At 47.0% G+C, this 26,718-nt stretch overlaps 4 protein-coding genes across 7 annotated transcripts in view; 3 read left to right on the top strand and 1 right to left on the bottom strand.

The window, feature by feature from the left end:
- The window catches only part of tbc1d14 (TBC1 domain family, member 14), a 39,141-nt gene extending 27,961 nt beyond the window's left edge, over nucleotides 1-11,180 (top strand). For 2 of the 3 annotated variants that reach the window (XM_069721847.1, XM_069721848.1), the window contains 8 exons: nucleotides 1,987-2,093; nucleotides 4,555-4,635; nucleotides 4,750-4,838; nucleotides 5,371-5,442; nucleotides 8,048-8,176; nucleotides 9,198-9,307; nucleotides 10,271-10,529; nucleotides 11,039-11,180. In XM_069721847.1, coding sequence (XP_069577948.1) covers nucleotides 1,987-2,093; nucleotides 4,555-4,635; nucleotides 4,750-4,838; nucleotides 5,371-5,442; nucleotides 8,048-8,176; nucleotides 9,198-9,307; nucleotides 10,271-10,529; nucleotides 11,039-11,098 — 907 coding nt within the window. In that variant the 3' untranslated portion in view covers nucleotides 11,099-11,180. Of the gene's footprint in view, nucleotides 1-1,986; nucleotides 2,094-4,554; nucleotides 4,839-5,370; nucleotides 5,443-8,047; nucleotides 8,177-9,197; nucleotides 9,308-10,270; nucleotides 10,530-11,038 lie in introns of all 3 variants that reach the window. The other variant, XM_069721846.1, reaches the window with a different exon arrangement.
- A 4,616-nt stretch (nucleotides 11,181-15,796) lies between these two features.
- On the top strand, nucleotides 15,797-16,632 carry ccl36.1 (chemokine (C-C motif) ligand 36, duplicate 1). 2 transcript variants are annotated; one of them, XM_069721853.1, is made up of 3 exons: nucleotides 15,797-15,970; nucleotides 16,060-16,171; nucleotides 16,488-16,632. In XM_069721853.1, the coding sequence occupies exons 1-3, from the start codon at nucleotides 15,874-15,876 to the stop codon at nucleotides 16,582-16,584; spliced, it is 306 nt and encodes a 101-aa protein (XP_069577954.1). In that variant the 5' UTR covers nucleotides 15,797-15,873; the 3' UTR covers nucleotides 16,585-16,632. The 2 variants fall into 2 exon arrangements, with proteins under 2 accessions (XP_069577954.1, XP_069577955.1); XM_069721854.1 differs by having other exon boundaries at nucleotides 15,801-15,943.
- A 3,123-nt stretch (nucleotides 16,633-19,755) lies between these two features.
- Nucleotides 19,756-22,287, bottom strand: cfap184 (cilia and flagella associated protein 184). The gene is given in 5 exon segments (XM_069721852.1): nucleotides 19,756-19,778; nucleotides 19,781-20,090; nucleotides 20,214-20,561; nucleotides 21,660-21,968; nucleotides 21,971-22,287. Coding segments are annotated over 5 exon segments (1,278 nt in total). The 5' UTR covers nucleotides 22,259-22,287.
- Nucleotides 22,288-22,499: 212 nt separating this feature from the next.
- Nucleotides 22,500-26,443, top strand: tada2b (transcriptional adaptor 2B). Its single transcript, XM_069721851.1, has 2 exons — nucleotides 22,500-22,820; nucleotides 24,043-26,443. The coding sequence occupies exons 1-2, from the start codon at nucleotides 22,551-22,553 to the stop codon at nucleotides 25,294-25,296; spliced, it is 1,524 nt and encodes a 507-aa protein (XP_069577952.1). The 5' UTR covers nucleotides 22,500-22,550; the 3' UTR covers nucleotides 25,297-26,443.
- The last annotated feature ends 275 nt before the right edge of the window (nucleotides 26,444-26,718 follow it).

Raw genomic sequence — 26,718 nt, 5'->3', positions numbered from 1 at the left:
GGGACTCACCGACGCATCACCTGCTCTTGTTTTGTTGTACACAAAGCTCACTGTGGCATGAGCCCCTCATCTCATTTACAAACATTTAAAAAAAACAAAACTAAAATGAATCCGTCATCATCATCATCATCATTATCATTATTGAGGAAACTGCCTCTTCTTCCTAGTCATAGCAGTGTACACAGTTTCCTGGACTGTGTAATTATCAGTGGCAGTTTCTTCATCAGTGTTTAACATTTGCCCACATTCATCCGTCCCTCCGGGACATCGGGCACTTTTTAATCTCGGTAATTGAAGCAAATCCAAACAGCCTCTGAAATATTCGCGGGAGCTTTCAATTTCGTAAAATTCCTGCAACTCCTCCACAACAAAATGTTCTCGGTAGAAAGTCTGCTGGAGGTTTTTAACGACGCGACGGAAGACTTTCGAAACAAAACCGTTCCTCGTCAACAAGAGAAGCCCCTCGTTTCTGGTCAGAAATCTGCTCTCGTCGGAAACAAACCACATGTCGAATGATTTAAAAAATAAATAAATAAATTAAAAAAACGGGCCAAAACTGGAAGTGACGGGGTTTATGGGAAATGTGGTCTTACCCTGAGAGTTAGAACACACGAGTCGCTTCCCTGCATCAGTCTAATCATACAGTGAGTTCAGGAACACGAGTTTATTGGCCATCAAGAGTCTGCACTTTGTGTTGAATTAATATGATCTTACAGAAGATTGAGCTTATTAATTGTGGATTACAGTCACAGACGGTCTGTGTTCTAAAACTGTGTCACTTTGATGACTCGGATGTTTTTATTTTATTTTATTATTTGCAGCTCATTCAGTGATTCTGTGTGCACGATGACTTTTATAGTGGAACAGGATTGAAGGAATATTTTGTAGTTAGTAGTTACATTTTTTAAAAAAAATTTTACTTGCCATTTTTAACCAATTCCTGCAATTTTACAACAAAATGACATAAGACTAGTTTTAGTCAACAAGTTTTTATTGCAAGTTTTGAGAAAAGCTGCTGCAAAACCGAGCAATTTGTGAATGCAACAAAAAAAAAATCCTCAGAGAGAAAAAAACCAACTGCTTCTACAAGCTCGTGGCGATTGCCTATAATGTAAAGTCATCCTTACAGCACCGTGTCGTCACACGGTGTAGTACAGTCGTACATCGTCGTTATACTGCGCTTTAATCGTCTCAGTTTAACACACGAAGTTCCAGATGTGCTGCTCTGCTCATAAAATGCGTGACGCGGTCAATATATGTCCGTCTTCCCTTAAGTTATCTGTAAAACGACGACATCACAACCGGAAGGAAATACGACGCTTCAAAGTGACCGTTTTGTTGTCATTTCACGATCAGCGCCACGTTGGGAGCCGACAGTTCGCCGAACAGCTGCTTTGCAAATACAAACAAGTGCAGACATGATAATTAATTGACAAAACACAACCTGTTTATAAGTCTTAACTGCCTCGTGTTTATTCCTCCTGAGGTCATTTGAATTGACCTTGGCATCAGAACTCCTCGCAGTAGTTGTACTTAGTGTTCCAAAATATTACTACTGCTGTGGGTGTGAGGCATGAGATGATAACTTCATCCTTTCATATCAAAGTCAGGGAGCTTTTGTGTTTTGGTTGTGATCTTTCTTCACCGGCTGATTCAATTTTTTTAAATGCTTCGCGGTGCCCCCCTCACCTCCCACTCCCCCGAAATGCCAGTTCAACCACGAGCATTGTATTAATATGCGGACTTAACACTTCCATTACCGCAATACAAACAAGAGGAGAGTATAGAGAGGAATTTGAGAGGCGAAAGACATCTGGGTTAAAGGTTAGTTTCGGTCTGAAGGAAGGACTCTGGAAGGGGTGACTGCCACCTTGTGGCGCTGGAGAGCAAATGACGGTTTCACCCGTGAAACCCGGTCGTCAAGCGGCCTCAAAGCGTGCGTGTTCCCTCCGTCTAGATTCACCCGCGTGTCTCCCCCTGCTGCAGGTGCACATCTCGACGGGTGAGGGACCTGTGGTGGCAGGGCGTCCCCCCCAGTGTCAGAGGCAGAGTGTGGAGCCTGGCTGTGGGCAACGAGCTCAACATCACACATGGTACAGAGGAGCGAGTGTGTGTGTGTGTGTGTGTGTGTGTGTGTGCGTGTGTGTGTGTGTGTGTGTGTGTGTGTGTGTGTGTGTGTGTGTGTGTGTGCGTGCGTGTGTGTGTGTGTGCTGGATCTGACTGTCTGCGTTATGCAGAATCAATGAACCTGTGATTTTTCATGTCCTGATTTCCACCATCATCTTACTGCTCTACACTCCGTTCCTTGAACCCCTCTTGTCACTTAAAAACACTCCGGTACGGTTATTTATTTCTTCTTCTTCTAGGTTTTAACATTTGAGCCTTCATTGGTTCATTTTTCTAACACTTCCTTTAACTGTGACCGCTAACCCTTACCCCAACCTTAAAACCAGATCTGTGTTCCAGGTGTTGCACCTGTGCACCAACAGTGACCATTTTGAGTGCGTCGAACTGAGGTTATTTCCGATTGCAGAACAGCAGTGTGCGATTTCAAACCCTACTGCTCTGTCAAAATTACAAGTGAGCACACAAGTAAGAGTCCTGACATGTCCTGACCGTACTATTTATGAGTGTATGTCATCTGGAACACGGCGCGCGTCTTCAACCCACAATCTAAAAACACAGAGTGCGGGACTTTAAATATAAATCAACGTCTGTTACGTCACGCATATTGCCGCCAGGTAAATTATAACTTCCGATTTATGCTGACGTGAATTTGGGTAAAATAAATTCAACTTTCCAGATGTTATCATACTAACATGAACGCTGTGGCAGTTTTGACTTGATCACGGCCATAACATTAGCGACATGGGAGGGGGCAGTAGATGCTGTGAAGTAAGCACGCGCTAACCGAGTTTCTGTAATTACCGTCACTGACAGAAGGAGGACACGGACGCTCCGCACGGCAGCTTCTAGGGTTGGACGTTACGAGCATCTGCTTTCTGTCCCTTTAAAAATTAGTTAATTAGTCTGTTTACACGATGTGACTGGAAATGTATGTATGTCTCCATAAAATGAGTAACACAAGCACACACACACACACACACACACACACACACACACACACACACACACACACACACACACACACACACACACACACACACACACACACACACACACACACACACACACACACAGATGGGTGTAGCAGTTTGTCTCGGTGTCTGTAATTGAATAAGAGGCAGTGAGATAGCAGAGGAAGGACGAGTGTCCGTGATATGGAGGAGCATGGTCCAGTGCTTCCCCCCGGCACGAGGGACTGAGCAGCATGTCAATGAGTTCCCTGAGCCTGCAAGGAGAACACACACACACACACACACACACACACACACACACACACACACACACACACACACACACACACACACACACACACACACACACACACACACACACACAGACACTGATGCATAGGAGTGTGGCTCCATTTAAAAGGATGAGCAGCACAAAGCAGAGTGGGCCAGCTCAGCAGGAAGCGAGTGAGTGCTTATCTGCAAGTAGCCCAGAGGGTGCTGAGGAGGTCACACACACACACACACACACACACACACGCGCGCGCGCACAGCGCACGCTCAGTCCTTTCAAACTTATCTGTCATTCCATAAGTGCTGCAGCAGCTCAGTGACAGTATTCCTGCAATTAAATTCAATTTCGTTCCTGCTCCTAGCGGCTTCAACTGCTTGCAGTAGAAATGCTGCTACGGTGCTGTCCACAACACTATTTACCATCGTGGCTCCTTTGAGCGCCGCTATATTTTGAAGGAGATGTGTTCAAAATGATAGACAGCGCGCCTCTTCGGGACTCTCGAGCCCGGGACGCACCGCCTGCACGTCGGTCACCAGGCGTTTTGGTTGTCATTTTGACGTTTGATGTTAACGAGGTCAGAGCCGCTACGAAGCCGGCGAGAGACGTGCAGGTCATCTGGAGCTTCGGCCTCTCAAGGAGTCTTCATGCATGAGGCGCACTATTCCTATTAATGATAGACAGGGGTTTCAAGCCTCTCTCTCTCTCTCTCTCGGTCTCTCCGAAAATGTGTATTTCTATTTCAACTTTCACCGGGATTAATGGGAGGAAGAGAAGAGTCGAGACGCGGAGAAACCACACGAGATGAAATAGGAAAGTTGTGTTCCATTGTTCCCAAAACAACAGGAAGGCAGTTCCATTTTATTCAGTCCACTTTATCAGCGGATAGCAGATGGAAATTGAAACACAGCTCGGAGAGGCCATTGTAAGTACTTTAAAACACTGAGCATGGAGCTGCAGGCTTTTGTGCGGACCTTTATCTGCAAGTTAGAGCTGAATTACATCTGAACACACGATGGCACATTACAGCTAATATTTCTACTGTTTACGACCTGTAATCAGAGACATTCATATCCTTGGAAGGTGCAAGTTAATAACCATAAATTGCCTTAAAAATCAATTTCGCCTCCCTCCCTCCCTCCCTCTCTGATACTGACTGCACTGTGTTGCTGTTCTGTGTCCCTGCAGAGCTGTATAACATCTGTCTGTCCCGGGCCAAAGAGAAGTGGAACACCGCTCCAGCACCCACAACAGAGACGGCAAATGACGGTAGAGACGAAAACGAAAAACCCCGTTCGCTTAAAAAAAATAAAAATAAAAGTGTGTCATTTATCCTCCCAACACGTTCCCCTGCGTTTCTTCACGTCCTGCCGTGTTGTTCAGATGTAGGTTCTTCAGACAGGGAGTCGAGTCTGGAGCTGATCAAGCTGGACATCTCGAGAACTTTCCCCCAGCTGTGCATCTTCCAGCAGGTCAGTGACACGAGTCGGCTCCAGAGATGTTCACGTTGCGCGCGGCGAATACTGAACCGAAGAAAACCAAAACGCGCCGGCGTCCAAGTGGCATCTTCACTCGACTCGCGTCCGGCACCGGGGTACTTTTTCCGGATTTCGATCCCCGGTGTCAGAAAGTCGCCCTCGCGAGATGGCGGCGTCACCGCAGCGACGCGGCACGGGAGCGCTGTAGTCAGCGGCTCGCTTCCATTTTTGAACCCTGATGGAGGCGATGCGAAAAATAGCACCAGGTACCATCCACAGGCAATAGACGGCTAAAAAAAAAAAAAAAAGAAGCCGGTCCCGTCAGTGGAGAAGAGGCTTTAGACCTGAATAAGACGGAAATGAAATGTTGCTGCTGGTACGACAATTTTTATTTGTATTTATTTGTTTTCCCCTTTCTACATTTCCACACGGTATCCCTCAGTCATAAAACCCCATGTGTGTATCACGAGTGTATTTTAAGGCCCGTTTGTTTCATTGTCTTCATCACCTCTTCCTCCACCATCAGGGCGGGCCCTATCACGACGTGCTGCACAGCATTCTGGGAGCTTACACTTGTTACCGGCCAGACGTCGGCTACGTAAGTCACGCGCACCAAACACAGCATGACGTCCTGTTGATCCTCCGGAAGGGTCTCCGTGACGGGATGGGGGGGAGGGGGGGAGGGGGGAGGGAGGGGGACTGATGAGCTTCCCGTGTTGACAAAAAGCGAGGCGGTTCACCGGAGGTATTGCCGAAGTCCAAGACGCGACGCCGAGCCGAAATGCTCGCCGTTTTAATCGCCGGTGTCTGAAAACCCGCTCGGTCCACACGCGTCTGTGGAACACGTGCGAAGTAACATCGCGGCTTTTTTTTTTTTTTTTAAGACGGTTGCGTGCGCGGGACGGTCCTCTAAAGCAGATTTGATCAAAGTTACGCACTTGAAGTTGAATGTATCCGTTTTGAATTTGCTGCGTTTATGAGCGTCATCGACGGGCCATAAACCACCCGACACTTCTGTCAGTCTTGTTTTTGTTGTGGGTCATGTGGCCTTTTTTTGTTTTTTTTTTGTCACTATTATTGACCTCAACTTTCTCTCTACAGCTTTTGGTCAACTGCACCTTTAATAAAATAGCAGGGGAAGTGGGGGGGGGGGGGGTGGGTGAACCTCACAGCACATGAAGGAAAAACACCAGCGAACATTTTGCACTGTGGGGGAAGTAGTGACAGTTGTCAGACATCGTAAGTGACCTTTTCATATAGTGTTTGCAGTGCCGGGTACGGTGGTTTAAAAAAAGAAAAGAAAAGAAGATGTTACGGGCACAGACTCTGCTCTCCCACGTAACGCCTACGTAGTGTGTTTTTACGATCTCGGTCGAGATGACGGGACGGTTTCAGAGGTTTGATTTCCACCCGGTGGGACGAGTCTGGTGGGAGGCGGGAGAAGGTTGTTCCAAAAGAGAAAATCAAATATTTTCTATTTCCGTGCGAGATGCAGCTTCATCATCAGACCTCCCCCCGTGGAGGGAAAACGCAACCAAATAGCGCCGGCACTTAAACGCAAACTGAGCAGCTACTTTCCCGGGGGAGGAGGGGAGGGGTCGAGGTCGAGATCACAGATTCACACGTTTGCCTTTTCGGACGAGTGGATCGAGGGACCTCGTCGGGGAAGCTCGAGTCAGCACATCTGGTTTCCAGAAGCTGTCAGTCAGAAGTTACAGCACATAAAAACACGCACTACAGATTAGAGGTGATCGTTTGGACAGAGGCAGGTTCGCTGCTCCGCCTCCTGTCTCTCTGACTCGATACAAAACATGGGAAAACAACAACAACAACAACAAAGAAGCAAATAATCAACCCAAATCCAACTTTCATATTCTGATAGCGGTGTTTGCTCAATATGTCAATTGGTCCGATATGTTCTGGGCAACGTGTCAAATGATGTCAGCGACACGCTGCGAGTGATGGGTGAGGTTTGTTTCCACTTTAAGCGTCGCGCTCCGACATCAGACATCAGAACCAGAAGATTTCCTGCCTCAGAACATCTGGCGACGCGACGACGACGGCGCGTCACCTCATGTCGCGGCCTTTCTGACGCTCGTCCCGTTTGTGTATTAAATCAAACCCCGGAGACAGAAATTGGGACTGTACCTAAAAAGTATCGTCGTTATTTATTTATTTATTTTTTGCCATCGTCTTCCTTATTTGTTCATCAAACAGTCCAAAACTGAAAAGTGACGAGACGCGACCGAGGAAAAAGTGTCAAATCATCACATTTCCGAAGCGCCCCGACCACGACTGCGACTGTTTGTGTCACGTCGGCCAACGGTCGCAGCCGGCGGCAGAAACGGGATGATATATTCGCGCGCCGCCGGCGCTTTTCGCCGACATGTAATCCTTCCGTTAATCGGCCGGTGGCGTCGAGCGGGAGACCGCTGCTCTGCTCGGATGTCAGTTCTCAGACTCTGTAGCTGTTGAGCTGAGGATGCTGCGGTTTACATCACTGCTGCACCGTGTTGTCGTTGTCTGCATGCGGGTGGAATGACTAAGACTTCCTGCACTGACCCCAACGCTGCCACACACACACACACACACAATCACACAACCCCCCCCACACACACACACACACACACACACACACACACACACACACACACACACACACACACACACACACACACACACACACAACCCACACACACACACACACACAAACACACACACACACGCACACACACACACACACACACACACACACACACACACACACACACACACACACACACACACACACCCCACACACACACACACACACACACACACACACACACACACACACACAAAACACACACACAACCCCCCACACACACACACACACACACACACACACTCACCTTTGTGCGCAGGTCCTTTTGTTTTGATATTTCCGTCAGGCTCCGTCTGCGTTTCGTCAGAAGAACTTCGTCTTGTAATGAATTAGTTTAGTTTAGTTTAAATTGTCGACGGTTTCCAAACTCACCGCTTCTCTGTCATTAGAAACGGAAGTCACACTAAGGGTTTTATATTTACGGTAAGACCCGTTGCACAGTGTTTGCTTGTACAAACTCTCTCTCTCTCTCTGTGTGTGTGTGTGTGTGTGTGTGTGTGTGTGTGTGTGTGTGTGTGTGTGTGTGTGTGTGTGTGTGTGTGTGTGTGTGTGTGTTTAGGTGCAGGGGATGTCGTTCATCGCAGCAGTCCTGATCCTGAATCTGGACACGGCCGACGCCTTCATAGCTTTTGCCAACCTGCTTAACAAGCCCTGTCAGATGGCCTTCTTCAGAGTCGACCACAGCCTTGTCAGTACACACACACACACACACACACACACACACACACACACACACACACACACACACACACACACACACACACGCGCACACACGCAACCAACCAGAAGCGTGCACCCTGACCCACTTCACGCGGCGTCCTTAATGACCACAGCCCCATTTCGACACCACATCACAGCTCCACCTGCAGCTTTAATATTTGACACGGATCTCATGTCAAAGTTCCTATTTAACGTTTGAACCCGCGCAGAAAGACGCTCGTACGCGCGCGCGCTGTCACGCCCCGCAGTCCAGTGACCTGACGAGGAACGCAGACACGCCCGTCCAATGACACGCATTGTGACACCGCCGCATTAGTGCAGAGCAATATTCAAATATTCAGATCTGCGGTCTTTAATAACACGAGGAGCGTGAAGTATGCGCTATTGTTGAATTCGTTTTAATTGAATTTAATTCTTCTATTTTATTGCATATAGTGTGCATTTTTATATTTCATTGTTTTACTCTGTTGTTTTATTGCTTTATTGCTTTCCTGTACCTATAATGCTGCGTCAGCAAAAAAAAAAGAAAAGAAAAGAAAAGTCCCCTTGTGGGATTAATAAAGTAACTATCTATGTATCTATAGCTGTATTTCAATATTATATATATATTTTTTTGTAATTACATTGTTAGGACATTTTTAACAGTTTCTATTGCAGTATCATATTAATTAAATCTGCAGCTCACCATTATCCTCATTATTTTGAGTGATCTGTAGCACTTTTTCCTCAAATAATGAAGAGTTTGTTTTTGAAAATGTCCCAAAAAAAACAAAAACAAAAAAAACAACGACCACAATAATGTGTCCAAAAAGGAAACGCGTCCCCCCCCCCCTCCGCCAGTCAATCAAATTAAATCGCCGACGGCGGCGTCTCTGTTGTCCCGACACCTTTGTACCTGTAATGCTGACGTAGCGGGGGGGAAAAAAAAAAATCCCCTGTCGATCTGTCCATCTCTAAAAAAAACAACAAACCTTCTCTCGTCCCCACAGATGTTGACTTACTTCGCGGCGTTCGAAGTGTTCTTCGAAGAAAACCTACCAAAGCTCTTTACACATTTCAAGAAAAACAACTTGACCCCCGATATTTATTTAATCGACTGGTGAGTCCTCTCGTTTGTCTCGTTTGTTTGCAACTTTGGTGAACTTTTTTCTTTTTCTTCTTTTTTTGGGGTCATTAAGTGAGACCGAGAATTTAGAACCAGACAATCGATTACCCAGATATATATATATATATATATACCAAAAAAAACAAAAAAAACAACCAACAACCACAATTTCCCTCTCGTAATAACTTTCCATCCTGTCAACTTGCATTCGCTCGACGTGAAACGTGCAGCGATCGCTTCGTGCTCCATCCTGCTGACTCGGTGGTTTCGCACCTTCGTCTCGAAACGAGACGCTCGGCCTCGCAGTGGCCTCGCAGTTTCAGTGTTTCTGAGAAGACAGGAAGATGGGCAGCGGTCTGTTCGGGTGGAGGGGGTGGGGGCAGGTGGGTGGGGGCGGGGGCTCTCTGCCTTTCTTTTTTTGTTGTTGTTGTTGTTGTTGTTGTTTTTTTTAAACTCCGTCGTCCTGCTGATCTCTTCTGAAAGGGATTTCTTTTAAAGGGCCCAGAATTGATCGTTCATTTTCTTTTTTCTTTTTTTGTTCTTTTTCTCAAACGCTAATGTCAAACGATATTTTGAATTACGACATGAAACCGGCGCGGGGAGGATGATCGTTGATCCTGCTTTAAGTCTGCAGCCGCTTCGCCTCCGCTTTCGGTTTCGATACGGTTGGAGACGAAGACGTTGAGGACTTTGTAGGGACTGAAGAAAAAAATAAATAAAAAAAATCCAGGAGTTGGCAAAATAACAAGTTCCTCCATAACCGCTGGATTGTGCGTAAATAAGCTCAATCTCATGTCGGGGAGAAAAAAACCCGATTTGAAGGCGTTTTGTTTCTGACTTTTTTTTTTTTTCAGTCTCTTATTTGTTTAGTAAAAAACACTTTTATTTCAGAATAATCACATTCCCTCCCCCTCCCTCCTTCCCCCGTCCCGTCCCGTCCCGTCCCGTCCCCCTCAGGATCTTCACGCTGTACAGCAAGTCTCTGCCGTTGGACCTGGCGTGCCGAGTGTGGGACGTGTTCTGCCGGGACGGCGAGGAGTTCCTGTTCCGCACGGGGCTGGGCCTGCTGCGTCTCTACCAGGACGTCCTGACCCGCATGGACTTCATCCACATGGCCCAGTTCCTCACCCGGCTGCCCGACCTCATCCCCGCCGAGCAGCTCTTCCAGCACATCGCCGCCGTCCACATGACCAGCCGCAACAGGAAGTGGGCGCAGGTGGGAGGCGTTTGTTTTTTGTTTGTTGTTGTTTGTTTCTTTTCTTTCCCTTCCGCGAGCCGGTAAGCCATCAAAACAAACCGGGGGGGGGAAAAAAAAAACAAGTGACGGGGTTTGTGGGAAATGCGGTTTTATCGTGGGAACAAGGAAGACGTTGAATTAGTTTTAGAGACTGCACTTACAATAAATAAGAAACAAACAATAAAATAAGATATTACAACATCAAAGGAAGTGGTTACGTATTACTTTTTTTAAATTTGGTTTTATCAGGTAGCCGTTTGGCTTTGGATTTTGCAAATTCCTCCAATTTGACCAAAGAAAAATCCACCAGAGAAAAGCTGCCGAAACCGTGGAGCGTTTTCGGTCGGACTCGTTGCTGGTCCTGAACGCAGACGGGGCGCCGGAGCTTCTGTTGACGGCTTCGGTGCAGATCCATGTTTTAACTGCCCCCTCCCCCATCTCCCCCTCCCCTCTCTCCCCTCTCTCCTCCACCTGGTCGGGTGCCGCAGGCGCTGACGGAGCAGAAGAGGTCCGGAGCGAGGCAGCCCGGTGCTGAAGCGCTGAGCTGAGATCGGAAGGAGAACCACCACCACCACCACCACCACCACCCACTAACAAGACTCGATCAGAGCTCCCCCCCCCTCCCCCGGACCAGACGGACCTGCCGGACACCCCTGGGGTGGGGGCGGGGGGCGGGGGGGCGGGGGCGGGGTAGTTGTCTGTCGGTGACGAGGCCTTATTTGACTCCCGAACACCCCTCCTCTGCTCGGAGGCCCAGCGGTGACCTGGAAGCTGCAGCTGGGAAAGGCTGCAGGAATGTAACACACACACACACACACACACACACACACACACACACACACACACACACACACACACACACACACACACACACACACACACACACACACACACACACACACACACACCGGTCGACATCCTCCACGTCACTTTTGAACAACGGCTGTCGACTCTCAGTCTGACTACAATTCCACTAGTTTTTGTTGTTTTTGTTGTTGTTGTTGTTGTTGTTGTTTTTCGTTTGGCAAATGGATCTTTTGGATTTGGCTGTTTCGGATCTTTGAAGAAACATTCGTCAGGGAACTCGACAGAAATGTCCTGAAATGACACTTCTGATGAAATGAAACAAAAGCTTGCGTCTCTCTTGTCTCTCTTGTCTCTCTTGTCCTGTAGATTCACCTCTCTTGTGTTTTTTTGTTGTTGTTGTTGTTTTTTACTCGAATCATTCCTTTGCGTTAGATTATTATTATTTTTTTTTTTTGTGTGTGACTTTTGTCCTTTAAAATCTATAAAGATGCAACAGAAATTGCACATGAACCTTCGTGCTGTCGGTCGGTGAAATGTTTGAACCCTCTAAAAGCTGCCTGCGATGAGTTTCACCTGATATTTATGTCGACGAAACGCTCAAGGAGGTCGTTGGAAACCACACGGCGGCGTCAGATGTGGACTCTTCCCGGCGCGCCGGCTCGTCCGTCATTTGATTGCCGTCGTCTTTGGCGTGAGCGTTGAAGTCTTTTGTACTTTTTATTTAATATTTATCAAAGTGTGGGGCGGGACGCAAACGAGACTCGTTCTGAACAAGTGAAGGTTCGTAGCTGAAACGCTCTCCGCCCGAAGTCCTCCGAAGCGCGTCCGCAAAGTGTTTTAAACTCGGGACTTGAGCAGCGTTGTTCACGTCGTTTAAAAAGCGTCCACTAGAGGGCGGGGGAGCACGGAAGAGCACGGCATCATGTGGGAAAACAAAATCAACAGCTTCTCGTGATTATGAAATCCGTTCTCGTAATTAGGAGATCGTTTCTCGTAATTAGGAAATCCGTTCTCGTAATTATTAAATGGTTTCTCGTAATTATGAGATCGTTTCTCGTAATTATGAAATCCGTTCTTGTAATTAGGAGATCGTTTCTCGTAATTAGGAGATCGTTTCTCATAATTATGAAATCCGTTCTCGTAATTAGGAGATCGTTTCTCGTAATTAGGAGATCGTTTCTCATAATTATGAAATCCGTTCTCGTAATTAGGAGATCGTTTCTCGTAATTATGAAATCCGTTCTCGTAATTAGGAGATCATTTCTCGTAATTATGAAATCGTTTCTCGTAATTATGAAATCCATTCTCGTAATTAGGAGATCCTTTCTCGTAATTATGAAATCCATTCTCGTAATTAGGAGATCGTTTATTGTAATTAGGAGATCGTTTCTCGTAATTATGAAATCCATTCTCGTAATTATGAAATCCGTTCTCGTAATTAGGAGATCGTTTCTCGTAATTATGAAATCCGATCTCGTAATTATGAAATCCGTTCTCGTAATTATGAAATCCATTCTCGTAATTAGGAGATCGTTTCTCGTAATTAGGAGATAATTTCTCGTAATTAGGAGATCCTTTCTCGTAATTGAGATCGTTTCTCGTAATTATGAAATCGTAATTAGGAGATCCGTTCTTTAATTAGGAGATAATTTCTCGTAATTAGGAGATCCTTTCTCGTAATTGAGATCGTTTCTCGTAATTAGGAGATAATTTCTCGTAATTGAGATCGTTTCTCGTAATTAGGAGATCGTTTCTCGTAATTATGAAATCCATTCTCGTAATTAGGAGATCGTTTCTCGTAATTAGGAGATAATTTCTCGTAATTAGGAGATCCTTTCTCGTAATTGAGATCGTTTCTCGTAATTAGGAAATCCATTCTCGTAATTAGGAGATCGTTTCTCGTAATTATGAAATCCGTTCTCGTAATTATGAAATCCCTTCTCGTAATTAGGGGATCGTTTCTCGTGATCAAGATAATTAACTCATAGTTGGAAGATCCAGATCTTGTAAATATGAGAAAAGTGTAGGTGCGGTCTGTCGGCACTAACGTTGGCTGCTGCAGGAAAAGTTAGAAAGATATTGAGATCCGGATCTCACGATTATGACACGAGCCGTCAGGTTGTTGTTTTTGTCCTCTAGTGTGAAAGCAGTGAGCTTCCTGCAGGCGAGAGCCGAATCCACGAGTGTTTTTTTCCCCAGTAACTTCAAATGTTCTCCAATTTTCAGCAGTCAAGAATTTAAAACTTGTTCCAGGATTTGATACTTTTTTTGATTATTATTAATTTTTTTTTTTTTTTATGGAGTTTGTGAAGGTAGACGCGTTCAGTTTGGGTTCATCACTGAATGAAACTGACGAGGAACCTACAAAGTTTGATCCAAAGTGCGAGCTGACCGTCGGCTGTCGAGCGCCGCGCGACCTTTATTGAAAATTTTGTCCCGAATCAGAACTTGTATGTAAAAAAAAAAAAAAATTAAAAAAATAGTTTGCTGGTTTTATTTTTTGTTGTTCGGATCGCAGATCGTCGTCGTTCTCCGTCCTGACCGGTAGCGGCCAGTATTTACTTCCACTGTCGAGGGTGAAGTTATTTGATAATCAGATTTAAAAAAAAAAAAAAAAAAGTAACGTCACCCTGTTGCTCATGATGATTTTTTGTTGTTGTTGTTTTTGTTGTTGTGAAGATTGTTCTCTTTTTAAAAGCTCATTTTGCACAAACACCGTCAAAAGGACTAAAAAGTGGAAAGAGCAGAGATCTCAGTTGGTCGTGGATGTTTGAGGAAGAGTTCAGCGGTCCGGTTTGTCCTGTTGTTGTTGTTGTTGTTGTTGTTTGTGAAGCTGCTTCACCTGATGTGTCGCGCTGCTGATTCTGCGCGAGACGGACTTGGCGTCCTTTTTGTGCCCCGGTTATGTTGGCGACTTCTGAACCTCTCGCGTGTGCGTTATGCGTGTGCGTTATGCGTGTGCGTTATGCGTGTGCGTTATGCGTGTGCGTTATGCGTGTGCGTTATGCGTGTGCGTGCGTTATGCGTGTGCGTGCCCCCCATCTCTCTCTCTTCCCCTCCCCCGCTCCTCCCACTGTGGTGACACACCGCAGGACCGCAATAAAGCTTTTTGCACATACATGTAAGCCTTTGCATTGAGTCGTGCCTCGCATCATCACTTCTCTGTCGTCCCTCGCGGTTCAAAACGGGTTCTTGGTTGTTGGTTTTTTTTCCCCCATCGCTGTTTTTCCTCGGTGTTTTTTTGTTGTTTTTGTTTTGTGCTTGAAGAAGCTGCGGTGTAACCTCAAAGTGTGTCTTTCCTGTTTACATCGAAGACCCCGGCCCTGGGTGTGAATTGGAAAAAAAAAAAATAAATAAAAGAAGTAAATCCAAACTAAATTTGAATTGAAATCAACTTAATATGCCGTTGCTTATCGGTCGGGCTTGATTCGCCTGAATGTCTTTTAATTCTGTTTGCGTTATTTAATTTTTCTTCAAGAGACCCCGTGTACTGTAGAGGACCGATAGACGTGCATGGAGACTGCAGAGCGTCACCGTGCAACTGTATCTCACTTGAAATGTAAATAAATGATGGTTGTATTATAATAAAGAAAAAAAGCTGTACATATTCAACCGGGATCGTTTGTCCGTCTTTGCTGAAGACATAAAAACCGACAGCTTGTAGGTCTCATCGTACGTCGAACCCTCCGACTGATTGTATTTCGTGAGGAAGTTCTTGCTTTTTGAAAAGGAGCCTGCCCCCCGGTGGTCCTCGGCGGTATTGGACTTTAAACCCACTTCTGCCTGGACGAGGGATCCATTTCTGGAACCGGACAATAATGAGTTGCGCCGGTTGGAGAACCAATGGACCGATCTAAGACGAGGGATCATCGCCTCCTCGTAGTTAAGCGAGGTGGGCTGCTTTGTTAGTTTAAAATTAAAAAAATAAAATAAAATAAAATAATGCGAGGAAATGTAAAAAAAAAAAAAAGAAAAGAAAAGTGAGGTAACTACATATATTGCAAAAAGAAGGTATAAAGAAGTTGGCGTTAGACAAAACTCCAGGATGGAGCACAAACACAACAAAAACACCACGACTTGCTACGTTGGAAGTCTTTTTGTTTCAGATCTTTCCTTTCATCTTCTGAATTAAAGAGTTGTTCGGCGCTGTACGAATGTTGCTGCCTGTCGCCGTCGGTCTTTGAGCCTCACCGCAAGCGCATTTCCTCTGCAAATCCACCTCCCATCTAAAACCGACTCAACCCGAGTGGCACGTCAAACCTAAACCTCCCCCCCCCCTCCTCCTCCTCCCCCCCTTTTTCAAACCGCAGCCCCCCCCCACCTCCACCTCCACCTCCCCTCCTCTTTCACACCAACCTACACCTGCTGTTATTTCTTTTTCTTTTTTTTTTTTTCTTCTTCTCTCTCTCCTCCCCTCGAACCCTTTTTCGATCTCGATAAAAGCGATCGGGGCCGCGACGCGTTTCGTTTTAGATCGCCCCGTCGCCCCAACCGTTCGTGTCCTCCCCGAGTCGCCATGAAGACCCCCCACGTCCTCCTGCTCTGCGTCCTGGCGGCCGCGCTGATGGCCGCGGTCTTCTGCAACAGTAAGACGACCTCGGATCGCTCTGCTGGTGTGTGGTGGTGGGTGGTGTCACTTCTGAAGCGGGGATCCGCCGACTCTGATGCTCTTTTTTTTTGTTTTTTTGTGTGTGTCTTTCAGGTGCAATCGGTCCCGACAACTGCTGCTTCAAATTCTACCCGAGAAAGTTGAGCAAAAAGTTAATCGGCTCGTACTACATCACCGACCACCGATGCCCCAGGGCCGCAGCCATGTAAGTGCTTGCCAGCTGAGATTACATCGTAAATGCGTTACGATTTACAGACATTTAAAAATAAATAAATAAATAAATAAAAATAATGAAGCTTATATTTTATATATCGATCGCGCCATGTTCTCTCAATTTCCCCGCTGCCTTCGCTTTACGCCAGACACCGCTTGAAGTTGTTTTTGTTGTTTTTTTTTTTTTGCAGCTTTGTGGCATTTTTATTGTGATTTAGAAAAGACAAAAAAAAAGTTAAAAAAGTAAAAGAAGATTTGTTCGTTGTGATTGTGACATCATCATCATCTCCATCTCCTCTTTGTTTCAGCTTGGTTACGAAAAACCATTCTCGCCACATCTGCGTGGATATGAGTCTCTCCTGGGTCGAGAACATCTTGAAAAGGTTGGAGGAGAGCAACTTCTGAATCGGCCGCCCGCTCGCCTCTACGCCTTTCCCTTCTTCTTTAACGCGCCTGACGCCGCGGTCAACATTTTGATAACGATATGAAAATCTTGTTGATTTAGTCATCGCCGATTTTGGTTTAAAGCCGAGTCATTTGGAGGCTTGAATGGACCCCCCCCCCCCACCTCTCTCCCCCCCCTATGCACTTTTGACTTTTGCGTGCTTTGTAGTACTCATATTATCCTGTCGTATTAAAGTCATACAAAAACTTTGCCTCGTCTCATCTCAATTCTTTTTAATAGCTGTCAGACGTGATTCAAATATGGTTTTATTTTATTGTTGTTTATTCTTATATTTTTAAGTTGTTTTTGTTTGTTTGTTTATTATTATTTGCCCACAAAATTTCTACGAAATTTAATAACGGACGCCTGTCAGTCTGTTACGACACAAACGTATAGGAACGTAATCTTTACCATATTATGTCGTTATGATATAACATTACATTTTGTTTAAAGAAGTGTATCTGCTGCTGCTTCAGTCATTACACACACACACACGTGTATGTGTATATATATGTGTATATAAATCCCCCCCTTCAAACTGCAGCCGGCCCCCTTTACATATACATATACATATACGTGTATATATATGTGTGTATATAAATACATCTTTTCTTTTTTAGCTTATAAATGATCCATGTTTTATTGTTTGCATACAGGCTGGTATGTTCGATGGGACTGACATCTTACGTGGCAGTTTATTAGTGGATTTAACAGAGTAAATGATTCCCCTCATCAGAGGTATGAAATAACGCGTAGAATTATTTATTAAATTGATGGTTTAATCTAGAACCAATTGGGCCCCATGTATTTCAATTAGATTCTATTCATATATAGTATTTCCATGTACAGTTGCTGTCATTCCAACGGAAACCACACGCAGTTACTGCGGATCGCCCCGTTACGTGCATTTGAAGTCTTTAATGAGCTGAAATAAAGCAGAACTTGCCAGAAATCCTCCTCAGAAAAAAAGTTGGACCATCTTTTTTTCTTCATCACGTACAGCGTGCCTCGTGTTCCTTCCTCGCAGAGCTCCTTCTCTCTAGCGCCCCCTGCTGGCAAAATAATGTGTGACTGAATGAGAAGGTGTTTTTTTGGTTGTTTTTTTTAATGAACACTGAGCTCTGGTTAATGTCATCAGCTGTAATGTTTCAGGTGTGTGTGTGTGTGTGGGTGTGTGTGTGTGTGTGTGTGTGTGTGTGTGGTTCTTCAGAAGTTCTTCATTTGTCTTCTAATGCTGCCGTTATCTCGAGTTCATCAATAGCCCTCGATTCAAAGTTATTCAGGAACTACTTAGTAATGATTCAATACTTAACCGTTCATTCCTGATTGGGTCATTTATTGAGTGATTCATACTTCCTGTAGTAAAAAAATTAAACAATAGTAGCTGCAGCTGTGACAGCAGTAATAACGGAGATTGTGAATCTGGATTATGAACCAGACTTTCTCTTCTCCACCTGAACGTTTATTTGATCATTTTAATTGAATGTTTGGCTTCCTGTGATGCTCAAAAGTGTTTCCATCATATCTTTTTTTTTTTTTCACATTTGCGCTGCAAATAATTCACCGGTGTTAAAAATACATGATTATTTATGTTATGTTATTTGAAACGCAACACGCATGACGTCACAGATGCAAATTGGTCTAAAATATCAAAATTTCGACGCATTTCAGAGCTACAACTAAATGTAATGACGCATTTTCTTTTCTCTTTCCAGGCTGGTTACCGTTCAGAATAACCGACTCCGTGGTGATCCCAACGACTTATGGGTCCGCACTGTTCTGAAATACATCCACGATTGAACATTTAATAATTAATAGACCCCATAGTCGGTGATGAGTTATTGCAGAGAATTGGAATATGTTACGAGGATCAAAGAGGTTTCTCCCTGTTAAAGGGAGTTTTTCCTCACAGCTGTTCAATTCAATTCAATTCAATTTTATTTATGTAGCGCCAAATCACAACGCGGGTTATTTCACGGCACTTAACACGTTAAAGTCCTCACGGCGGAACTTTACAATATTATACAGAGAAACCCAACAATTCAACAATTCCCACATAAGCTAGGAGGGAAAAAAAAAAACTCCTCTTAAAGGGAGAAAAACCTCCAACAGAGGGAAGGAAAAACTCCCTTTAACAGGAAGAAACCTCCGACAGAGGGAAGGAAAAACTCCCTCTTAACAGGAAGAAACCTCCAACAGAGGGAAGGAAAAACTCCCTCTTAACAGGAAGAAACCTCCGACAGAGGGAAGGAAAAACTCCCTTTAACAGGAAGAAACCTCCGACAGAGGGAAGGAAAAACTCCCTCTTAACAGGAAGAAACCTCCGACAGAGGGAAGGAAAAACTCCCTCTTAACAGGAAGAAACCTCCAACAGAGGGAAGGAAAAACTCCCTTTAACAGGAAGAAACCTCCGACAGAGGGAAGGAAAAACTCCCTTTAACAGGAAGAAACCTCCGACAGAACCAGGCTCAGAAGTGGGCGGAGCCATCTGCCTCCACCGGTTGTGGTGAGAGGAGAGCAGAGAGAGAAAAGGACAGCATAGAGATAGAAGAGAAGAACTGTTGGTTGGAGGCGATGAGCGCTGTTCACGCGGGAAGTTCTGAATTGTTGGTTTCCCTCTGAATTTTTTTTTTTTTGTAAAGTTCTGTTTTAAAGACTTTACTGTGTTAAGTGCCCTTGAAATAACCTGTCGTGTTTTTAATTTGTCGCGATGTGAAGTGTATAAACACGACCGAACTGAGTTGAACTAAATCGTTTGGACAGACTCGGCAGTTTTTCGCTTCAGTCACGATCCATGTTTTTACTGCCCGAGTCGTTTGGTGAGACTTAACACGAGAACGGACAAGACAACAGAAGTTATTAACGTCTGTGAATGAGTTGCATCACCGTCACCTGGAGCAACTCTGGGACTTTTTTTTTTTTTTCGACGACGCAAATAAAATGTACACAAAGGATCGACGCGTCGTTACGCACCGAACGCTTTCTAAACGTCGTCGTTTTCTCTGCTTATTATTTCACGCGTCGTCCGATTTCAGTTTGTGTCCACTTTTATTTTTATTTTTATTTTTTTTAATTTTCTTCCCGCGCTGATATTTTGTGGCCCGCTCGCAACTTTAGTTCCGTCATTTGCTTTAATTCGTCAGGTCGTGTCCAGCCTCTTCTTCCGTCTGCCGCGGCTGACGGCAACCTCGGCTCGCCGGCACTTCAGGTTCTCCAGCTGTTCCTCCAGGCGGTCCGAGGCGTCCGCGGTGTCCTCGAAGTCCCGCAGCAGGACCCTGTCGCCCAGCAGTCCCCGGCGCTCTTTCAGCCTCTGGTTGTCTCTCTGCAGGCCGCCGAGGGCCCGCTCGGTCCTGGTCAGCAGGTCCCTCCTCCCGGCCACCGCGGCCTCCGCCTCGGCCAGCTGCGCTCGCTTGGCCCGCACCTCCGTCTGGCTCCAGCACAGCTTCTCCTTCACGTTCGACAGGAGCTGACGCAGCAGGAGAAAAACACGGAGCCGTCACCGATTCGAGTGATAGATCGTATTTCGTGCGGGGAAAATGCGGAGATTTGGACTTTTGACGTTTTAACTGTGGATTCGTGGAGCCTGTACCTCCAAGCAGCTGCTGATCTTCTTCTGCAGCTTCGACGCTTCCTCGCTTTGCTTTTCGGCTCGTTTTCTCCGCTCCAGCCTCGCGGCCCGCAGCCGCTGAAACTGGACCTGCAGGGGGTCGGCGTCCTGTTCCTCCCCGTCCCGGAGCTCCGCCTCCAGCCTGCGGATCCTGGTCGTCAGCCTGATGTGCTTCAGACGCAGCTCGATCAGCTCGTCCTGCCGAAGCTGCTCCGCCGTCAGGGCCGACTCCGCTTCGGACCGAGCTGCTTCTTTGCCCAGACGTCGGCTCAGCGCTGCCACGGCCGCCTCCCGCTTCAGAGCCATCAACGCTCGCCATTCGTTGTCCACCTGGGGACGAAGACGGGACAGTTCTGCCCCACTGATCAGTGCAGCGTAACCCGGACATAACACCTCACGCACCCTTGTTTTGGAAATAGTTTTAACAACAGGACACTTGTGTCTCTAAGAGTACTTGCTAGATGTTTTAATTGTAGTTTCCATTACAATGGGTTTAAAATAGAATTATTATTTATTTATTTTTCTTCCCAGACTTCTGAAAATGTATTTGTATTTGGCAAATTGTCTTTGTGTCCCGATGGTGCTGGGAGCAGTGTCTTCATGCTTCAGCATGCATGTCACATCCACCCAGCTCACTGCAAGGCTGCATGTGTGGATGCCTTGTACAGCTTCTCCCCAGAGACAGAGGGGATCATTTAAAGCCCCCCCCCATTATATGTCGTTTCAAACCTTAAGCTTTCTTCCAGAGCATGAAATATTCTTTAATAAGCTGGGACGGGTAGAGAAAAAAAAGATTGTCTATTTTTGTCAAATACTCTGCAAACCTGCTCCATCAGGAGGGGGTGGCGGGAGGGGAGGGGGGGTTTGGTCTCATTTAAACTATCAGATTTGGGTTCAGACGTTGCTAAGCTGGCCTGTCCCACAGGAATATGTGATCCCAGCAGAGCCCCGTCCACCCAAAAAGGCAGGAGAAGCAGAGGTGGACGCTTCGACCGGTGGTCAGGTGGACACGGGCTCAAAGTCGAAGCTGGTTTCAGGAATTGTGATGCAGGACTGAGCGGTGGACAATTGAGGCGTTGACCATGTCCTCACGGAGACCGAGTGGTTCAACATAACTTTGGTGGCCTTTAAAAAAATCACAGCAGGGAAAAAGATGTTGTCTCCATGGTGAACATGAAAAGACACGGAAGAAAATGTAGGCAAAAAAAACCAACAAAAACAAATCCCAACTTTCTCTAAGTGTCATTCCGTTAATCAGTCTTTACGTCTATTTATTCTATAAATAAAACAAACAATATCGTTCAAAAAGGAGCTGCCAGACTCAGAGAGACAGAGAGAGAGAATGAAACTTTCACGAGGTTTAATTATTACTGCAGTATTCTTACCGGAGAGTACGGACAATAAAACGTGTCGATCAATCAAACTAACCCCGTCCAGCTTGTCCTGGGACTGTAACCTCAGGTCCTCCGCCCGCTGCCGGGCCGCCTCGGAGTCTTCGCGGAGCTGCTGCTTCAGGCCGGTCAGGATGCCCACGTACTCGTCGTACTCCTCCTGCAGCTGCTCCCTCGCGGGCCTCGGCCTCCCCGGCGGCGCCTCGTCTCCGGCCGTCCCGCGGAAGTGCTCCGAAAGCGTCGTCTGCAGCCGGCCGCTGCGTCGGCCGGCTTCGGCTCTCTCCTCGCTCAGCTCCCGGAGGAGCCGCGCGTACTCTCCGTACCCGGCGTCGTCTCCGTCTCCGTCGTCGGGGCCTCCCGTCCTTCGGCCTCCTCTTCCTCTTCTCCCCGCAGCCCGCGGGCTCCGTCGTCGCAGGTGCCGTTAACCTCCGACGCGACGCTCGCTTCGCGGGACAGCGGCTGCTCGCCGACTTCATCCGCTCTCACGTCCGGCTCTTCGTCGACGCCGCCGGCACCGAGGACATCTTCTCCACTGCGCTCCTCCGGCTCTTCTTCATCTTCTTCATCCTCCTCTGAAGTTTCCCTCTCGGTGTCATTCTTCACCTCGTTACCTTCATGTTCTGACTCTCTGTCCATTTTATTTTTAATTTATTTATTTTAATAAAATAAATTTTTAAAAAAATAAAGAATTCCCAGAAGTATTAATCACTTTATCTATAGCAACGAGGCTCGTGCACTTCTGTAGTCGATGAAACTGTTCGTTTTGTTTCTGTTGTCCTGGAAACTAGGCCCGAGAGCCAATCACGGGGCTCCCCGGCCCACCCTCATGAATATTAACAAGCAGAATGGAAGGAGCTCGCGCGGCGAGGCTTGGAGTGCGCAGGCGCGAGGTTCTGCCTCCAACAACAAGAAGCAGGAGCCAGGCAAGATGGCCGACTTGGGGAAGAAGTACTGCGTTAACTGCCTTGCAGATGTTACGAACCTGCGGCTCCGCTGCACCGACTGCCCCGATATCGAGCTGTGCCCGGAGTGCTTCTCAGCGGGCGCAGAAATCGGTAACCACCGGAGATGGCACGGCTACCAGCAGGTCGACGGAGGTCGGTTCTCGCTCTGGGGTCCCGAGGCAGAGGGAGGATGGACCAGCAGGGAAGAGCAGTCGCTCCTTGATGCTATCGAGCAATATGGATTTGGAAACTGGGTACATCACTTTTTAAGTTCCTTAACTTGTCCCCCCCCCCCCCCCGCAATGCTTCATATAACACCACCGCGACTTTTGTTTTAAAAGTGCCGAGTAAAGTACGAAGAGTCGGGAGTTTAACGTGAGCGGTGACGTTACGACAACGTTAATGACCTTTTTTTTTAATATTATTTTGGAGGTGTGTGGGGGCGGTGTTAGGGAGGGAGGGGACGACAATGCGTTTTCTTTTCATCAGACGTAAAAGTTGGGACGTTTATAACAGGCAGTATCACTCCGTGACTTCAAAACAAGAGCAGCAGTCTTAACGTGTAGTTTGGGACAAGCACAAGACGTTTAAAAGAAGATCTTAAGTCACCACAGAGGAGAAACTTGCGTGTGTGTTTATATTCCAGAGGACCGAGTGGCATCAGTCCACAGGTCACTCAGTGGACACGGCAGGAAGTCCTTCAGGGAGGACACATCACGGGGACGTGACTGTAATAAACGCAAATGATTGACTTGGAAACTCCAAAAACAATCCCGACGATTTTGGAGTTACGGTGCAGGTGCTTTTAAGTAGCTCCGCCCGCAGGGAGTCCGTGTACCCGCCCCGAGAACCGGATGTTTGAGGCTGACCCGGCAGCAGGTTCGGATCAATACGTCAAGAAAAAGTTGGCAACGGAGAGTAAATGTGGGAGGCGTGTACCGTTATCGCTCCCAAGTCGCAGGAGTGCATTGTCGCATGATTGTAAATAACTATTCAATAAAACAACTATTCAATAAAACAGCACTAACGAATGGAACCGTTTCTAAATTACCCCTACCCCCACCCTCACCCCCCCCCTCACCCCCCCGGTATCAAATATGTACACCCAACCCAGTTGTACCACTGTATCCCATACTGCCTTCAGCCTGGTATAAGGAAATTATACTTTAAAAAAAAAAAATTATTTATTAATTCATCTTTCATTTAATGATTACTTTTACGAAAAATGTAATATCAACTTAGTCTATAAATATTACAAAATAGAGTAATGCATTATTTAATAAATAAGCTTTTCATGACAACGTTTACCCCTTGAATACGGTCTATTTTCCATATCATTGGTGTCACGTGACACGGTACTTGTTCTGAAAATGATTACGTACCCATTGCGTTTATCAACACGGTTCAAAATGTTCCAATTTCCTGGAGTCAAAGGTGACGTCTCGGTACCAACTTCCTGTTTGTGTTCTTCTTCAGGAGGACATGGCCACTCATGTCGGAGCGTCGCGGACTCCCCAGGAAGTCATGGAGCATTACGTCACCATGTACATCCACGGAAACCTGGGTAAGGCCTGCATCCCCGACAGCATTCCCAACCGGGTCACCGACCACACCTGTCCAAGCGGGGGCCCCCTGTCGCCCAGCCTCACCACCCCGCTGCCCCCGCTGGACATCACCCTGGCCGAGCAGCAGCAGCTGGGCTACATGCCGCTGCGGGACGACTACGAGATCGAGTACGACCAGGACGCCGAGAAGCTCATCAGCGGGCTGTCGGTCAACTACGACGACGAGGACGTGGAAATCGAGATGAAGCGGGCCCACGTGGACATGTACGTGCGCAAGCTCAGAGAACGGCAGCGACGCAAGAATATCGCCCGAGACTACAACCTGGTGCCTTCGTTCCTGGGCCGAGACAAGAAGGACAAGGAGAAGGAGAAGCCCGGGACGCTGGGAGTCGTCGTCGTCGGCGCTGCCGGCGGCGGCGCGGCGGGGGGAGGAGGGGCCGGCGGCGGCGGCGCAATCGGATCGGGTTCCGCGGCGGCGGCGGCGGGGTCGGTTCCGGTTCCGAGCACGCCCAAACGAAAGATCACCAAGGAGGAGAAGGAGCAGCGGGTCAGGCTGCGGGGGCTCTGCCAGTTCATGGCCCATCGGGAGTTCGAAGACTTCTTCGAGAACATGCACAAGGAGCGCCTGCTGAGGGCCAAGGTGCGCGAGCTGCAGCGCTACCGCCGCAACGGCATCGCCTGCCTGGAGGAGTCGGCCGAGTACGAGGCGGCTCGCCACAAGCGGGAGAAGCGCAAGGAGAACAAGAGCGTGGTCACCTCCAAACGGGGCGGCTCGGGAGGGGGCGGGCTCGGTTCCGGGATGGGACTCGGGGTCGGGGCCGGAGGAGGAGGAGGAGGCGGCGGGGGCGGCGGCGGCGGCGGCGGAGGGCTGCTGGGGGTCGGAGGTGGGATCAAAGAGGAGGGCAAAGACGGCGAGTTCGCCGCCATCGAGAACCTGACGGGCTTCGAGCTGCTGTCGGACCGAGAGAAGGTGCTGTGCAGCTCCCTGAACCTCAGCCCGGCCCGCTACCTCACCGTCAAGACCATCATCATCAAAGACCACCTGCAGAAGAGGCAGGGCATCCCGGCCAAGAGCCGGCTGCCCGGCTACCTGGACAAGGTCCTCAAGAAGCGCATCCTCACCTTCCTCACGGAGAGCGGCTGGATATCCCGGGACGCCTCGTAGCACCCGGGCGTCTCTCTCTCTCTCTCTCTCTCTCTCTCTCTCTCTCCCGGGAGGAGCAAGAAGCCGACGAGCTCACGGCGCCGGATAAAACGTACTGGTTTTCCACCGTTCTTTTTTTTTGTTTTTTTTCTCCCTTCCCTCCCTCCCTCCCCCCCCCTCCGGCGGTGACCCCCTTTTTCTGTGAACGTGTACATTTATAAAGAAGGCTGACGCCCCACTGGAGAGAAGTATATTTTCATACCGGGGCCGGGAAGAAAACCGAGCCTATATTTTTGCAATTGGAAAGGGAAGCGAGGCGGACTGCAGCTCCGCGGGGCTCACAGTACTTTCTGTCGATAATGTTTCTACGCGACGGTAACTGTATCACACAGTTGTTTTTATTGTTGAAGAAATTAAACTATAAATCCAACCAGCGACAAGGGCAAAAGCCATTACATGACAAAGAAGGGTACCGAGGAACACATCTTTTAGTCTTTTTTTTTTTTTTTAAATCAATTATTGACAGCTGATGGGAGACAGAAATGATCCACATATTCTGTTTTTGAGGCTCTCTCAAACTTTCCGTAACTTTCCAGCACGACAATTTTTTTTTTTTTTTTTTTTTAAATCTTTATTTCCCAGAAACCACTCTGAAGCGAAGTCATCTTTTTTTTTTTTTCTTGTCGGTAGGTGACGGCAAAATAAAGCGAAAAACAAAAAAACAAAAACAGGGTTCAGTCATCGTTTAACTTGACAGACAAGAGTTAGCTCGATCAGCCAAGCTGATATATCTACTAATTTTAATTTCTCACTGATATGTCGGCAGTGGCACGTAGGTCGGCCAGTGAACACGAGAATTGTCTGTAAAAACATGCCAAAGAAGAAAGAAACGAAGAGATAATAACGTCCACCAGAGGGCGCTGCCACGTTTATTTTTAAACTTTAAAAATGTCCCACTCAGCGTAGGGCTTGGTGAAACAACCAAATTTAAAGGATCCTGATCAAACATATTTGCTCAAGTTACATGTTTATTTCAACAACAACAAAATTGTTCAATAGGTTGTATTTAAACCCCACCATCTCTCTCCCCCCCCAGACATGTTTTAAGATGTATATAAAATACTCTACTTTGGATAAGAAACTGTGCCTGACATGTCCCCCCCCCCCCCCCCTAAAAAAAACCAACCTAAAATCATCTTCTAGAAATCTGTCAAATCCAATCCATTCCTTCTCATTCAAAATTCCAGGATCTTAAAAATATGCAAATAGATTTATTTTCTACAGTTTACAGTAAGTAACTTGCTTCACAGTCAGGGTCCGTTCTCAGCGTACAGGAAGTTTCAGGATTACGCATCATACTTCGTGTACGTCGAATTGATCCACCATTTGGCCACCAAACTGTTTGTGATGTCACAAATTACACTCGTAGGTCCGCACCCCCCC

This window comes from Brachyistius frenatus, unplaced genomic scaffold, assembly GCF_029030835.1.
Source record: "Brachyistius frenatus isolate BFR_SWC_R1_liver_20210118 unplaced genomic scaffold, ASM2903083v1 Contig_274, whole genome shotgun sequence".
NCBI classification, from domain to species: Eukaryota; Metazoa; Chordata; class Actinopteri; family Embiotocidae; genus Brachyistius; species Brachyistius frenatus.
The sequence above is the reverse complement of the archived record's forward strand: the minus strand, read 5'-3'. Positions and strand labels throughout refer to the sequence as shown.

Excerpts from the sequence above, each read along its gene's own strand:
- ccl36.1 (XM_069721853.1), top strand. The coding sequence starts at position 15,874 with ATGAAGACCCCCCACGTCCTCCTGCTCTGCGTCCTGGCGGCCGCGCTG. Across the intron at positions 15,971-16,059 it reads GACCTCGGATCGCTCTGCTG|GTGCAATCGGTCCCGACAAC; the intron begins GTGTGTGGTGGT and ends TGTGTCTTTCAG. Across the intron at positions 16,172-16,487 it reads TGCCCCAGGGCCGCAGCCAT|CTTGGTTACGAAAAACCATT; the intron begins GTAAGTGCTTGC and ends TCTTTGTTTCAG.
- tada2b (XM_069721851.1), top strand. The coding sequence starts at position 22,551 with ATGGCCGACTTGGGGAAGAAGTACTGCGTTAACTGCCTTGCAGATGTT. Across the intron at positions 22,821-24,042 it reads AATATGGATTTGGAAACTGG|GAGGACATGGCCACTCATGT; the intron begins GTACATCACTTT and ends GTTCTTCTTCAG.